The sequence below is a fragment of the Coregonus clupeaformis genome, chromosome 36, assembly GCF_020615455.1.
Source record: "Coregonus clupeaformis isolate EN_2021a chromosome 36, ASM2061545v1, whole genome shotgun sequence".
NCBI lineage: Eukaryota > Metazoa > Chordata > Actinopteri > Salmoniformes > Salmonidae > Coregonus > Coregonus clupeaformis.
Genome location: NC_059227.1, coordinates 20,637,148 through 20,651,274, shown reverse-complemented (window position 1 = coordinate 20,651,274; position 14,127 = coordinate 20,637,148). Strand labels below are relative to the sequence as shown.

At 44.5% G+C, this 14,127-nt stretch overlaps 1 protein-coding gene across 1 annotated transcript in view; it reads right to left on the bottom strand.

Moving 5' to 3' along the window:
- Nucleotides 1-11,715, bottom strand: part of LOC121552631 (methyltransferase-like protein 24) — a 72,571-nt gene extending 60,856 nt beyond the window's left edge. The window contains exons 1-2 of the mRNA XM_041865603.2: nucleotides 11,546-11,715; nucleotides 8,581-8,617 (exon numbers count right to left, since the gene is read on the bottom strand). Coding sequence (XP_041721537.2) covers nucleotides 8,581-8,617; nucleotides 11,546-11,715 — 207 coding nt within the window. The remainder of the gene's footprint in view (nucleotides 1-8,580; nucleotides 8,618-11,545) is intronic.
- Between the last annotated feature and the right edge of the window lie 2,412 nt (nucleotides 11,716-14,127).

Sequence of the window (14,127 nt, the reverse complement as noted above, 5' to 3'; positions counted from 1 at the left end):
GTAGTGGTCTGCATTTGGGTTCAAATCCAGTTAAATCATGACAGTATGATCTGACCAACATGAACCCAGCAGACAGTAGCTCGGATACCACCCCAGAATGCACTCAAATTCGGACTGCCATAGCCAATCAGGGCATTTTACTTGGCCAACATGATACCCTGTTTAAGACTATATCCGAGAACAGTCAGGTGCTGCTTAATCAGGTTCAATTACTCACCAATGAGTGTCTGCCCTTACTACCCAAGTTAATAATGCACCCCTGTTCATGGCATACAAACTGCTCCTTCTCATGCTCCGCCTGTTTTTCCGGCTCCTCCAGCCCAGATCAGAGAGCCTTTTGTTCCTGCTCCAGAGCGCTATGACGGGAACATGGGAACCTGTGGTGAATTTTTTACTCAATGCTCGTTGGTGTTTGAACAACAGCCCCTCACCTACACCTCAGAAAGAGCCCGTATTGCCTACCTTATCAACTCTACTAGCGGTTCCGCTCGTTCCTGGGGATCCGCGGTCTGGGAGAGAGTCAGTCGGACATTTGCAACGCTTACAGTGGGGAAAAAAGTATTTAGTCAGCCACCAATTGTGCAGTTCTCCCACTTAAAAAGATGAGAGAGGTCTGTAATTTTCATCATAGGTACACGTCAACTATGACAGACAAATTGAGGAAAAAAAAATCCAGAAAATCACATTGTAGGATTTTTAATGAATTTATTTGCAAATTATGGTGGAAAATAAGTATTTGGTCACCTACAAACAAGCAATATTTCTGGCTCTCACAGACCTGTAACTTCTTCTTTAAGATGCTCCTCTGTCCTCCACTCGTTACCTGTATTAATGGCACCTGTTTGAACTTTGTTATCAGTATAAAAGACACCTGTCCACAACCTCAAACAGTCACACTCCAAACTCCACTATGGCCAAGACCAAAAAGAGCTGTCAAAGGCCACCAGAAACAAAATTGTAGACCTGCACCAGGCTGGGAAGACTGAATCTGCAATAGGTAAGCAGCTTGGTTTGAAGAAATCAACTGTGGGAGCAATTATTAGGAAATGGAAGACATACAAGACCACTGATAATCTCCCTCGATCTGGGGCTCCACGCAAGATCTCACCCCGTGGGGTCAAAATGATCACAAGAACGGTGAGCAAAAAATCCCAGAACCACACGGGGGACCTAGTAAATGACCTGCAGAGAGCTGGGACCAAAGTAACAAAGCCTACCATCAGTAACACACTACGCCGCCAGGGACTCAAATCCTGCAGTGCAAGACGTGTCACCCTGCTTAAGCCAGTACATGTCCAGGCCCGTCTGAAGTTTGCTAGAGTGCATTTGGATGATCCAGAAGAGGATTGGGAGAATGTCATATGGTCAGATGAAACCAAAATATAACTTTTTGGTAAAAACTCAACTCGTCGTGTTTGGAGGACAAAGAATGCTGAGTTGCATCCAAAGAACACCATACCTACTGTGAAGCATGGGGGTGGAAACATCATGCTTTGGGGCTGTTTTTCTGCAAAGGGACCAGGACGACTGATCCGTGTAAAGGAAAGAATGAATGGGGCCATGTATCGTGAGATTTTGAGTGAAAACCTCCTTCCATCAGCAAGGGCATTGAAGATGAAACGTGGCTGGGTCTTTCAGTATGACAATGATCCCAAACACACCGCCCGGGCAACGAAGGAGTAGCTTCGTAAGAAGCATTTCAAGGTCCTGGAGTGGCCTAGCCAGTCTCCAGATCTCAACCCCATAGAAAATCTTTGGAGGGAGTTGAAAGTCAGTGTTGCCCAGCGACAGCCCCAAAACATCACTGCTCTAGAGGAGATCTGCATGGAGGAATGGGCCAAAATACTAGCAACAGTGTGTGAAAACCTTGTGAAGACTTACAGAAAACGTTTGACCTGTGTCACTGCCAACAAAGGGTATATAACAAAGTATTGAGAAACTTTTGTTATTGACCAAATACTTATTTTCCACCATAATTTGCAAATAAATTCATAAAAAATCCTACAATGTGATTTTCTGGATTTTTTTTCTCATTTTTTCTGTCATAGTTGACGTGTACCTATGATGAAAATTACAGGCCTCTCTCATCTTTTTAAGTGGGAGAACTTGCACAATTGGTGGCTGACTAAATACTTTTTTTCCCCACTGTACGTTGCCTTCACCACTGAGATGAGGAAGGTTTTCGACCACCCCGACGGGGCAAGGAGGCTGCTAAACGTTTGTTTTCTCTTCGCAGGGGTCTCGCAGTGTGGCGGAGATGGCAGTGGAGTTTCGGACTTTAGCGGCAGTGAGTGGTTGGAATGACGAGGCATTCACAAGGAGTGTTCATTAATGCTTTGGCTGAGACCTTGAAAGATGAATTGGTGTCATATGATGAATCGCTTACGCTGGATAATCTTATTTCACTCACCATCAGGTTGGATAACCGGATTCGGGAGCGCCGCCGGGAGAGGAGTGGTAGTTCCAAGCAGCCTGTCTGTCGTCAACCAACTCCTCCCCGCCTCTTCCCTATGGAGAAGGCTGAGTCTTCCCGAGTCGATACTAGGAGCACTGAACCCGAAGCCATGAAGGTGGGTCGTGCACGGTTGTCCTCAGAGGAGCGTGCACGTGGTATTCAGGCTCGGGTCTGCCTGTATTGTGGAGAAGCAGGTAATTTCGTTCCTTCCTGCCCAGTTCGTCCGGGAAAAGGGCCGGCTCATCATTAATGGGAGAAGTTTTGGTGAGCCGAGCAGCGGATTCTTCCTCTTCTCCCCGCATTCTGCTCCAGGCATCCCTCCAGTGGCAGTCCCAGGATTTCCCTGTTAGTTCGCTGGTGGACTCTGGTGCCGATGAAAGCTTTTTGGATCGAGAGTTGGCTAAACAAATGGATTTAGAGACTGTACCTATGGACCGTCCGCTGCAGGCTAAGGGTCTAAATGGACAATTGTTGACCCATATTACTCATCAGACTGTGCCTGTTTGTCTCAGAGTGTCGGGTAATCATCAGAAGAACATTCAGTTTCACATCATTGACTGCCCACAGACCCCCTGGTCCTTGGTATCCCCTGGCTCATAAGACACAATCCACACATTGATTGGGTGACAGGTAGAATTGTTTCATGGAGCACATTTTGTCATGTGAATTGTTTGTGTTCTGCTCAGACCCCTGCCAGCACTGTGCCTCAACCTCCACTGGAGTCCATGGATCTCTCTGCTGTCCCTGATGTGTATCATGACCTGGCATCCGTTTTCTGCAAACACAGAGCTACTTCTCTTCCTCCTCACCGGCCCTTACGACTGCGCCATTGACCTCCAGCCAGGAGCCCCTCTCCCCAGCAGTCGCCTGTACAATCTCTCCCGCCCGGAGACGGAGGCTATGGAGAACTACATTCGGACTCCTTGGCGGCAGGTATTATTCGTCCTTCCTCGTCACCTGTAGGAGCGGGATTCTTTTTTGTGGGAAAGAAGGATAAGACCCTCAGACCCTGTATTGATTTCCGTGGACTTAACAACATCACCATTAAGAACAAATATTCTCTGCCTTTAATTAATTCTGCTTTTCCCCTCCTTCATGGTGCAACTATCTTTACAAACTGGATCTACGAAATGCGTATCACCTGGTCCGCATTCGTAAAGGTGATGAATGGAAGACTGCCTTCAACACACCCTTGGGACATTTTGAGTATCTGGTCATGCCTTTTGGGTTGTCCAATGCCCCTGCTGTTTTTCAGGCACTAGTCAATGATGTCCTTCGGGACATGTTGAATCGGTTTGTTTTTGTCTATCTGGATGATATCCTGATTTTCTCAGAGTCCTCCCAGGAACATGAACTGCATGTGCGCCAGGTGTTGCAAAGGTTGTTGGAGAACAAACTGTTTGTGAAGATGGAGAAATGTGAATTTCATGTGTCTGAGACCTCTTTTTTGGGTTACATAATAGCTCAGGGGGAGTTGCGGATGGACCCAGCTAAGATCTCTGCTGTCACGGACTGGCCAGCCCCCTCCACTCGCAAACAACTTCAACGATTCCTGGGGTTTGCGAACTTCTACAGGAGGTTCATCAAGGACTACAGCCGCATTGCGGCGCCACTCACCGCTCTCACCTCCATCTCACTACCGTTCGCTTGGAATGAAGGGGCCGAATCAGCGTTCGAAGAACTGAAACATTGCTTCGCCTCAGCTCCCATTCTGATGCAGCCGGACCCCGACCGCCAGTTTGTCGTGGAGGTGGATGCATCCGACACTGGGGTAGGTGCGGTGTTGTCACAACGTTCTCCTGAAGATAACAAACTGCATCCCTGTGCTTTTCTTTCACGGAAACTTTCTCAGGCAGAGAGGAATTATGATGTTGGTAATCGTGGAACTGCTCGGCCGTTAAGCTGGCTCTCGAGGAGTGGCGGCATTGGTTGGAGGGGCGGAACAACCCTTCATCGTTTGGACGGATCATAAAGATCTGGCATACATCCAGTCAGCGAAGCAGCTCAACCCCCGTCAAGCCAGGTGGGCACTATTTTTTTGGGAGATTCAATTTTTCTCTGTCTTACCATCCTGGGTCACGCTACGTCAAGCCTGACGCCCTGTCTTGTGTTCATTCGGCTGTTGATACTGGTAGTAACCCTGAACCCATCTTGCCTCCTACCTGCAGTATTGTGGCCATCACATGTGACATCGAGGGATTGTTAGACAGGCTCAACATCATCAAGCTGACCCTGGGAGGGGTCCTCCTAACCGGTTGTTTGTCCCTGAGTCTGCTCGCTCCCAGGTACTTCAGTGGGCTCACTCGTCTCCCCTTACCTGTCACCCTGGAGTTACGCGGACCCTTGACTTTGTGCGACGGAAGTTCTGGTGGCCCAGGATGGAGGCGGACACTCGAGCCTTCATTGCTGCTTGTACGGTATGTGCACGAAGTAAGAACTCCACCCAGGCCAGCGCTGGTCATCTATGACCTCTGCCAATACCCAGCCGGCCCTGGTCACACATTGCTATGAATTTTGTCACTGGACTTCCCCCCTCGTCTGGAAAGACTGTCATTCTTACTGTGATTGATCGTTTTTCTAAGTTCGCTCATTTTTTGGCCCTACCTAAACTGCCCACTGCCAGAGAGACGGCTGATATTTTGGTTGAGCATGTGTTCTGCTCTCATGGTCTACCCACTGATATTTTCTCTGACAGGGGTCCCCAGTTTGTCTCCCAGGTATGGAAAGCTTTCTGTAAAGCTTTGGGCATCACATCCAGCCTGTCCTCTGGATATCACCCCCAGACCAACGGGCAAGCCGAGAGAGCGAACCAGGAGATGGAGACCGCTCTCCGCTGTGTCACAGGGTCTAACCCTGGGTCATGGAGCTCCATGCTCCCCTGGGTGGAATATGCTCATAACACCTTGACTAACGCTTCCTCTGGTTTGTCTCCCTTTCTGTGTGCTCTGGGTTATCAACCTCCCCTGTTCCCTTCTCAAGAGAGGGAACTGGCGGTACCCTCGGTGCAGTCCCACATGCGCCGCTGCTTCAAGGTCTGGAGGAAGGCCAGGGTAGCTCTGTCCCGAGCTTCGTCGTACATGCAGAGGCAAGCCAATCGTCACAGGTCCCAGGCTCCCGGTTACTCTCCTGGTCAAGAGGTATGGCTTAAGTCACGTGATCTTCCATTGAAAGTGGAGTCTGAGAAGATGGCGCCGCGTTTTATAGGACCGTTCAAGATACTGTCTATTGTTAAACCCTGCGCGGTTAAGCTACAGCTTCCTGCCTCCCTACGGGTTCATTCCACTTTTCATGTTTCCCAGATTAAGCCTGTGTCGGTTAGCCCTCTGTGCCCGCTCTCTCGTCCCCCTCCTCCGCCCAGGATCGTGGGCGGGGGTCCTGTCTACACTGTCCGGCGACTTCTGGATGTTCGCCGCCGGGGTCATGGTTTCCAGTAACTGGTGGATTGGGAGGGTTATGGTCCTGAGGAACGTTCCTGGGTGCCCAGGAGCTTCATTGTGGATCCTGCTCTGGTCCGTGAATTTCATAGGTTACATCCCGATCAACCCTGTCGGCCGCCAGGTGGCGTCCGTGAGAGGGGGGGTACTGTTAGGCCTACTGCTGCTAGGTAGCTCTCTCTCTCTGCTTTTCCCCTCCCCTCTGTCTGTCCTTGATTGCAGGAGTGAAGTCTGGTGTGCGGGAGTCAGGGTTCCAGCTGCAGCTCATTCACCATAATCACCCTCAGCCTTTAAGACCCGGTCAAACTTGCCACTCATCGTCAGATCATAGTCAAGATCGACCATGTTAGTTTCGGCTGTTGACTCAACCTGCTTGTTTTAGCCCTTTGTGTTTTTTGGCCTGTTCTAGTTACTTTTCTCCTGTGCCACAGATTATTGGAACTTCACTCCTGCCACCACCATCCTGCTTTCCACTACCGGACCTCCTTTTGGACTCACCACGGACACTAGGACATTACGGTACCACACCTGCTCTGAACCTGGATCTGTTACCCTCCCTGTAAACCTGGACTTGCTCTTCCCCTATTATTGGAAACCTGGACAAATTGAACTTTGTAAATAAACCTGTTAAACCTTCTCTGGCTCGGTGTAGTGGTCTGCATTTGGGTTCAAATCCAGTTAAATCATGACAGATTGTCTCTCCCACGACATTATTCCTTCTCCTACAGCGTCCATCACAATTACATGCACATGGCCAATTATGCAAATTATGCGATGACGTCATTTAGCTACTTCTAGCGACTTTTAGGACAGCCAATAGCTACTTTCCTTACTGAGGAGTTGGCAACACTGGGCTGGAGACTTTCTTCAGCAAAGCTGGCTGACAAAATACTACGATGGAAGCAAATGTAAGTAATTATAACATCAAAACGAATCATGCAAAAAATGTACAGTTGAGAGGAATATGTTTGTTAATGTAGAGACAAAAGATTATGCATATTTTTGTTATAAAGTACATTTACGAAAATCGCTATTTAGAAAGCTAGCTGGCTAAAGCATTTACTGCAAATTGAATGTACCATTTTGTAAGCTTGCCTTGCTCATATTTGCTATGCAAGGCAGCTGAAGTAACGTAGCTAGCTAACTATTTTCTTGCTTATTGTGCAGTGGAGGATAAAAATACCTGTATGCCTATGGATATGTAGCTAGCTATGTGGCCGATCTGTGTATGGACCCTAAAATGTTTGGTATAAATATTAGTTCAGAACCTGGCTATGAACCTCCGCTATCATAGCCGGTTGTATCAACTTCAAAACAGTCTGAATTACATTAATTAAGCCTATGGATTGAGTAGAATATAATATAACTTTGTGCCAAGAATGCAAGTCGTAAATACATGTAGTTATTACCAAGCATTAGATCCCCACATTGTAGCCTGTACATTGAATATCTTAACTGATCATGTACTCTTCCTTGGCAAATAAAGGTGCAGTTCAGGTATGAATGTCTGTGAGACATTCTTTTTCAATCATATCCAATTCCAGGAGTATCAAACTCCAGTCTTTGAATGATGCTGTGTCTGCATGATGTATTACAATTATACACTTCAACAGTGTTTACCAATCCTGGTCCTGGGACATCAATGGTTACACATTGTAACTATGTAATAGACTAGAAACATAATTTAACTAGTTAAAGGCTGATTTGTAACTCATATATATACAGAAACAGAATTTAAACTGTACACTACACCTCCTATGCATCATGTAAACACTAAAACCGGTTATTCTCAATATTTAATTTCCTTCATCTGCACTGATCTGAGGACACAGGATAGGTGTAGTATTTCATCAAATGAGAGACTTACTTTCAACCAGTAGAGAATGTGAAAAGATTTATTGAAAGAAGTTTATTATCCAAGTGTTATAAATACATAATATATGCATTATAAATATCATTGAAATATTATAAATACAAGTTCAATCTGTACTTCAATGCACATCTGTTGTCCATTATAAAAACAGGAAGAAAGAGGTGGGAAGAGAGGTGTGAGAGTGTAAAAGACAGAAAGGGAAAGAGGTAAGAACAGAGGAGCAGGGAAGAGAGCATATGATTAATGAACTACAGTGCTACTAAACTTAATATTCTCTCAGTTCATCACAATTACATAATAGTGTCTCTAGCTGTGTCTCCTAACAAGCCTTGGGCCCCCAGTTGGCCCCGAAGGTTATGTTAGGGTGGGTGAGGTTGCGATGACAGGACTGGGGGTTGGCATCCTCTCTCACATCAAAACATACCTGCAGACGAGAGACAGATGGAGAGAGAGATAGAATAAAAAAAAACACAAGGCTTAATCATGCTAACACTGGTAGTCATCTTAATCATGATGACTGACAGTGCAAAACTGACCTTGGATCATTAACTCTGGGACTACTACATCTCTATCTGTATTTCAATGTAAAGCATCTCTTTAGTAATACTTCCTGTTGACCCGACCAAGTGACCTCTCACCTCTGATCATGCTGTGCCCTCTATGTAGCCAGTTCAGATGCGGGAGGGTTGACCGACACAGCTGATATAACCTAGAGGATTTAGGGAGAACGGGGAGAGGGATAAATTGAGACTGTTATTGAGAAAATCAGGTAGTTAAAGAGACAGTGTTCAACAGGGAATCTGTGTGTGTGGCCTCACCTGGTGTCCACACGAAGTGGCTGCAGAGTACTTTATACTGAAAAACATACACAGACGCCCGAGGACAAAAATATAGCGTACTTATAGAAATAATGAAGTGTCTTACTATTCTCCATGGTTGGTCCTCTTGCCTATTCTTTGAAGGTGGAAGGAGCCACAGTAATACACCTGAGCCTGCTTACCAGGGGCGGCCTGTTCAATAGGGCGATATGGGCGACGCACTGCCAAACGGGAAAAGGAAGGGATTTTTTTCTAATCAATTATATCACGGCAACAGTAGTTATCAGTGTTGTAATCTATACGTCTGATCTGCCACAGTGCCACACTGCCACTAAATGTCGATTCAGGCTAAAGTCGTGCTTCAAATGGCTCCCCCTTTTGGGGCGATTTCAGTCAGGTTGAAAATCGCCCAGAAGTCTGTCATAGACTCCCATGTAAAATCTATTTTTTCAAATTTCAGAGCTTTCAATACAATCTCTATGGGTGTCTGAGGGCTTGCACTTACGCGCTTTCGTCATACGTAACGTAACCATGAACGTAACTCAAGAAAAGAGCGGATTGTGTCTTTGAAAGAAGTTCCTTTTTGTCGGCGAACAAATGAAGATAAATTGGCAACGAAACAATTAGGACCTCCCAGACCAAATTTAATAATTCAACAGGTTTCTACTAAAGGCGGAAAGTCCTACACCCGAGGATTTTCCAAAAATTGTACTGAACGAAAAAAGACATTGCCACTCAACTGGATGAGGGATACAGGCTAGCTGTCCGCCACCACAACGATGAGGTTAGTGTTGATAATCACAAGTTTACTGGAGAACTGAGACCAAGTAGAGACTTTGGACAGGGTGGATATGGTATAATAAAGGCAGTTTATTCAGAGGTAAAGATATCTGGAATCGCGTGCACGGACCCGTTCGTCAAACTCTTAGGGAGCTATACATTAAGCCCCATTACTTACCATATCAGATAAGAGAAATTGCTGCAGCTACATATATTTTACATCCTGGCCCTACATAGTTCACTATTTGCATCACTTACCAAAATATTACATGTGGTCATATATGCTTGGAAAGTGGAGATGCCATAGAAACGTCAAAAAAGTAAACATTGCTGGAGACACATTGCCGTTTTGGAGAAGACATCGCGTTTGCTAGCGAAGAGATTTGTTGTGGCAAATGAACTTGGGCTGGGAATTGCCAGGGACCTCACGATAAGATATATGCATTACGAGTCTCATGATTCTATACGTATTGCGATTCGATACTGTGATTTTATTGCGCACCATATGTCTGTTGCAGAGGGATCAGAAAGCCATGAGAACGAGTTTTGATCAGTCATGGAAATAAAAGTGCTGAAAACAAATTGGCTCCCAATGTGAAAAGATTGAGAACAAGCTATGAAGGAACAATAATGGTGTTTTGGTGCAGGTACAGCCAACTAGCGCTAAAATATTGCGATATTGTCAATACAGTATATCGTAAAGTATCACTATGTAACTCGATTTCTTTCACCCCAATCCCTCAAATTAACGGTAAATAACTGAATTGTTTGCCCCACATTTAGCTAAGATGATTAGCTAGCCAGCTAAAATGTTTTATTTAGTTAGCAGTCGCATCTACAATAGTTTACTGTCAATAACATGTCTCCAAAATGACGTGGTGTCTCCAATTGTGTTGACATTTTACAATTGCGATGCGCATCCATGAGTATCCACTTTCTGTAGCTCAGCTGGTAGAGCACGGCGCTTGTAACGCCAAGGTAGTGGGTTCGATCCCCGGGACCACCCATACACAAAAATGTAGCACGCATGACTGTAAGTCGCTTTGGATAAAAGCGTCTGCTAAATGGCATATTATTATTATTATTATTATTATTCTGAAGAGAGCCCCGAAACATTGTGTGCAGACATTTTATGCAATAAATGAAGTAGGTTGAATCTAGTAGTTCTGATCTTCTGATTGGTCCTGATGAGTTGGGCGAGGTCCCCTCCAGGCTACTGTCACTGTTGCATTGGCTCTGAGTCGGGTTCTCTGTCTTCAAATGTTCAGCCTAAGAGAGGGGATTTTTGTGTGTGTGTGTGTGTGTGTGTGTGTTTAACAGTGATGATGTGTGTGTGTGTGTGTGTGTGTGTGTGTGTGTGTTTGTGTGTGTGTGTGTCCTCAGAGCAAGAACTCGTGAGTTGGAAGAACTGAGAGGCCTATGGCGTGGGTGTTGTCCTTGGCCACCTGCTGACAAGGCTGACAAGATAGGACCCTTTTGTCCATTGTTATTGGATAGGAACATAACTTATAACCAGCTCCTGACCTAAATAGATCTTAGCACAACATTTTACTCAACATATCATATTCCATATTCACTATAACAAATATATTTACTACGACATTAGCAAGAACCGCCACATCCTCAGCCGGCTAATCCAGTGTGTGAAGTTTTATGGAGTGTTTGAGTTAGCTTTGCGAGGCAAAGATGAAACTGAGGGCTCCACCAACCCTGGTAAGCCAACACTTTTGAGATCAGTCAATAAATGCTTCTGGTATTGACTTATATGCTGCCCCTGTCTTCATGTTGTTGCTGGACATATCTTTTTTTTAAATGTGTGTAGGTCACCTAAATCATCAGAAAAATTGCCCCCCCTGAGAATTTTTTCAGGAGCCGCCACTGCTGCTTACTGCACAACAAAATCCATCAATCAGATTGATACACGAGGGTGTAGGTGTGGGTTATAAGGTGTCTAATTGTTTCACATTTGTTCAATATGGGTGACTCTTAAAAAGAGCCTGTTTTGTTTTTGTACAGACATCACACTTACCTAAACAGCACCCTCACCTGAGAAGTAGAAATCAAAGGGAGAGAAACTGGGAATTGAATATTAACATAGCTAAGTAAATGGAAGAATACTCTTATTGCAATGTGCGTGGCTCTTAAAAGAGCCTTTGGTTGTGTATAGTGTAGTCTATGGTGTTGCCAGGGTAGAGCACCCTCTTTGAAGAAGTAGGAGGTGAAGATCTCCTGCACATGGATTGCCTCCTGTGCTGCGATGTTGGCCCCCATCCTTGAAACATCCTGCAGAGCAGCAGACCTCTCCTCTGGCACACCGTGGTGAGCTGCAGATCCCCTCCTGATCCTCATGTCCATTCTCATGAAGTTATGCAGGACACAGGTAGCCTTCACACGCCTGAATTCCCCAAGGAGGCAATCCCAGATGGCCCTGGTCACCCAACCTTGTAGTGCCCTACCACGGTAACTGTAGGCAATCGTTTTCAAGGAATCTCCAGTTGCAAGGTATCTGTAGGAATATGGAAGATAATGTCATTATTAGACTTTTACAACACCAGGTCATTGTGGATTATTGAAGTATAATATATCCTATAACAAATCATGATAACATTGGATAGATGGATGCATGTGGATGCATGTGCACACACGTGCATATGTTGCATGTGACAACAGCAGGATAATATCAAGGATCACAAATGAATACATAAATACCACTTGAAGCTTGATGAGTTGATCCTTTGAATCAGCTGTGTAGTGCTAAGGCAAAAACTAAAATGTGCACCCCTTTGAGTCCCCCAGGACCTTTGAGTCCCCAGGACCAGGACTGAGAACCACTGCTCTTCATTGGGACCTCTTCATCTGCAGACAGGCTTTCAAAGCTCTCTATCTGAGGACATCACAAGAAACAGACTTCATTATACTCAAATTAGACAGCACTGAATATTATATTACTATTATCTCTGTCCTCACTTCTAGGGACTGGACCTACACAAAAGTACCTGCCCTATCCAGAATAGCCTACTCTCTCACTTTGACAGTTGGGGCTGCTATCCTTTCACCCTCCTCCATTGCTGTTAGCTAGCTACCTACAAATGAAAGATAGCTAGCTAATATGAAGTTAGGTAGCTGGTGATATTTAATTCACTTAGCTAGCTAGCTATACAGTATGTAAAGTTAGCTAGATAGCTAGCTAGCAGCTCATTTGAGTTAGCCTGCACTGTAGCTAGTTAGCTAATAATACATCGTTTTTTTACATTTTCGAAATGTATTTACTTACTTGAATAGGTTCTCCCAGCCATGTGGACGACTGGAAACAGGGCAGCAGTTTGTTTGTCACCAGAGCAGTTTAGAGCATATTACTATTTACCTGTGAATAAATTCATGAAATGGAAAATGGATTAAATTATTTACCCATTTAATAAACAGACATTCATACATCTGTATTGGTCTTTATATGTACCTCAGAAGAACCAAGAAATTAAGAGCGACACCAAGGCTGTCTTTTTGGCCTTTATGTAGATCTGCAATAACATTTTGAAAAAGACAGGACAGGAATACATCAGTCTCCAATGCACATCTCCAATACATTGCTAGGTAATTTCAGTGTTGACAGTTTTAAAATACAACAACTCATATACAAAAACAGTGTAATACAAACAAGCTACAACGTGAAACAACATTACCCCATTCAGACCTTAGAGAGCTAAAACTACATCTCCCATAATGCAAAGCTAGCATATGTCTGCAGCTCAGCTAACCATCGGCATCACAGAAAGACATGCTAGCTAGCAACAGCAATACTTTTTAACACTCTGTAAAACGGTATCAGTAACAACGATACACTCTGAAAGTTACATGTTTCAATAGTCTCACACTCCCTTATAACAATACCTATAGCATTGACCTTGGGATGCTTTATTTATTTAACGTTATGGACTTCTACACAGGAGTAATCTGCAACACATACCTCTCTCTTCAGTGTTTTCTCAGATTGAGGAGAAAGGGAGTTTAACAGTGTTGCCAACTCCTCAGTAAGGAAATTAGCTATTGGCTGTCCTAAAAGTCGTTAGAAGTCGCTAAATGACGTCATCACCTAATTTGCAAAATTTGTCATGTGCATGTAATTGTGATGGACGCTGTAGGAGAGAGGTGGGAGAGACAAAAAGTGAGTAAAAAACACCCTAAATATGTTTTGAACACACTTTCTTCTGTCGATTCTTGTTTTTTTTTATGTCACAATTCCAACCCTCCTTCTTTATCTGGGCTTGGGACCGGCAAAAGTGACCCAAAAGTGACTCTGGCGGAGTTACTTCGTTGTATTTAAAAAAAATTTTTTTTAGTGTTCTTAAGTTTGGTTTGGTTTTTAACCTTATGGTCCACTTAGGAGCCTACAACAAGTCACAGTAAAACATGAACATTTTTAACCATAACATTTGTAAAAAAGAAATGTATACAATCTACATTAACAATCTAAATGGACCAAAAAGAGACAATATAAAAAACTGTCAATGGTAATGTGAGAAGATGATTGTAACTAGTCTGGCCCTAATTTTGTTTTTCAGACCCCCCTCACACACACACAGGCTGTGCTGGCTCACAGAAAGAGTGGGTCATCGTCATTTTGGTCAAGGCTCTCTATGGCAGGTTCAGCAACTGAGGGGAGCTGACTTAAATGATTAAGCAGCTGATGTGCCAAAAAGCTGCAAAATATTATCAGGCAGCTGGTGCTCATAGCAAGCCTCACCAGACAGCTTCAGTCCATATCGAATG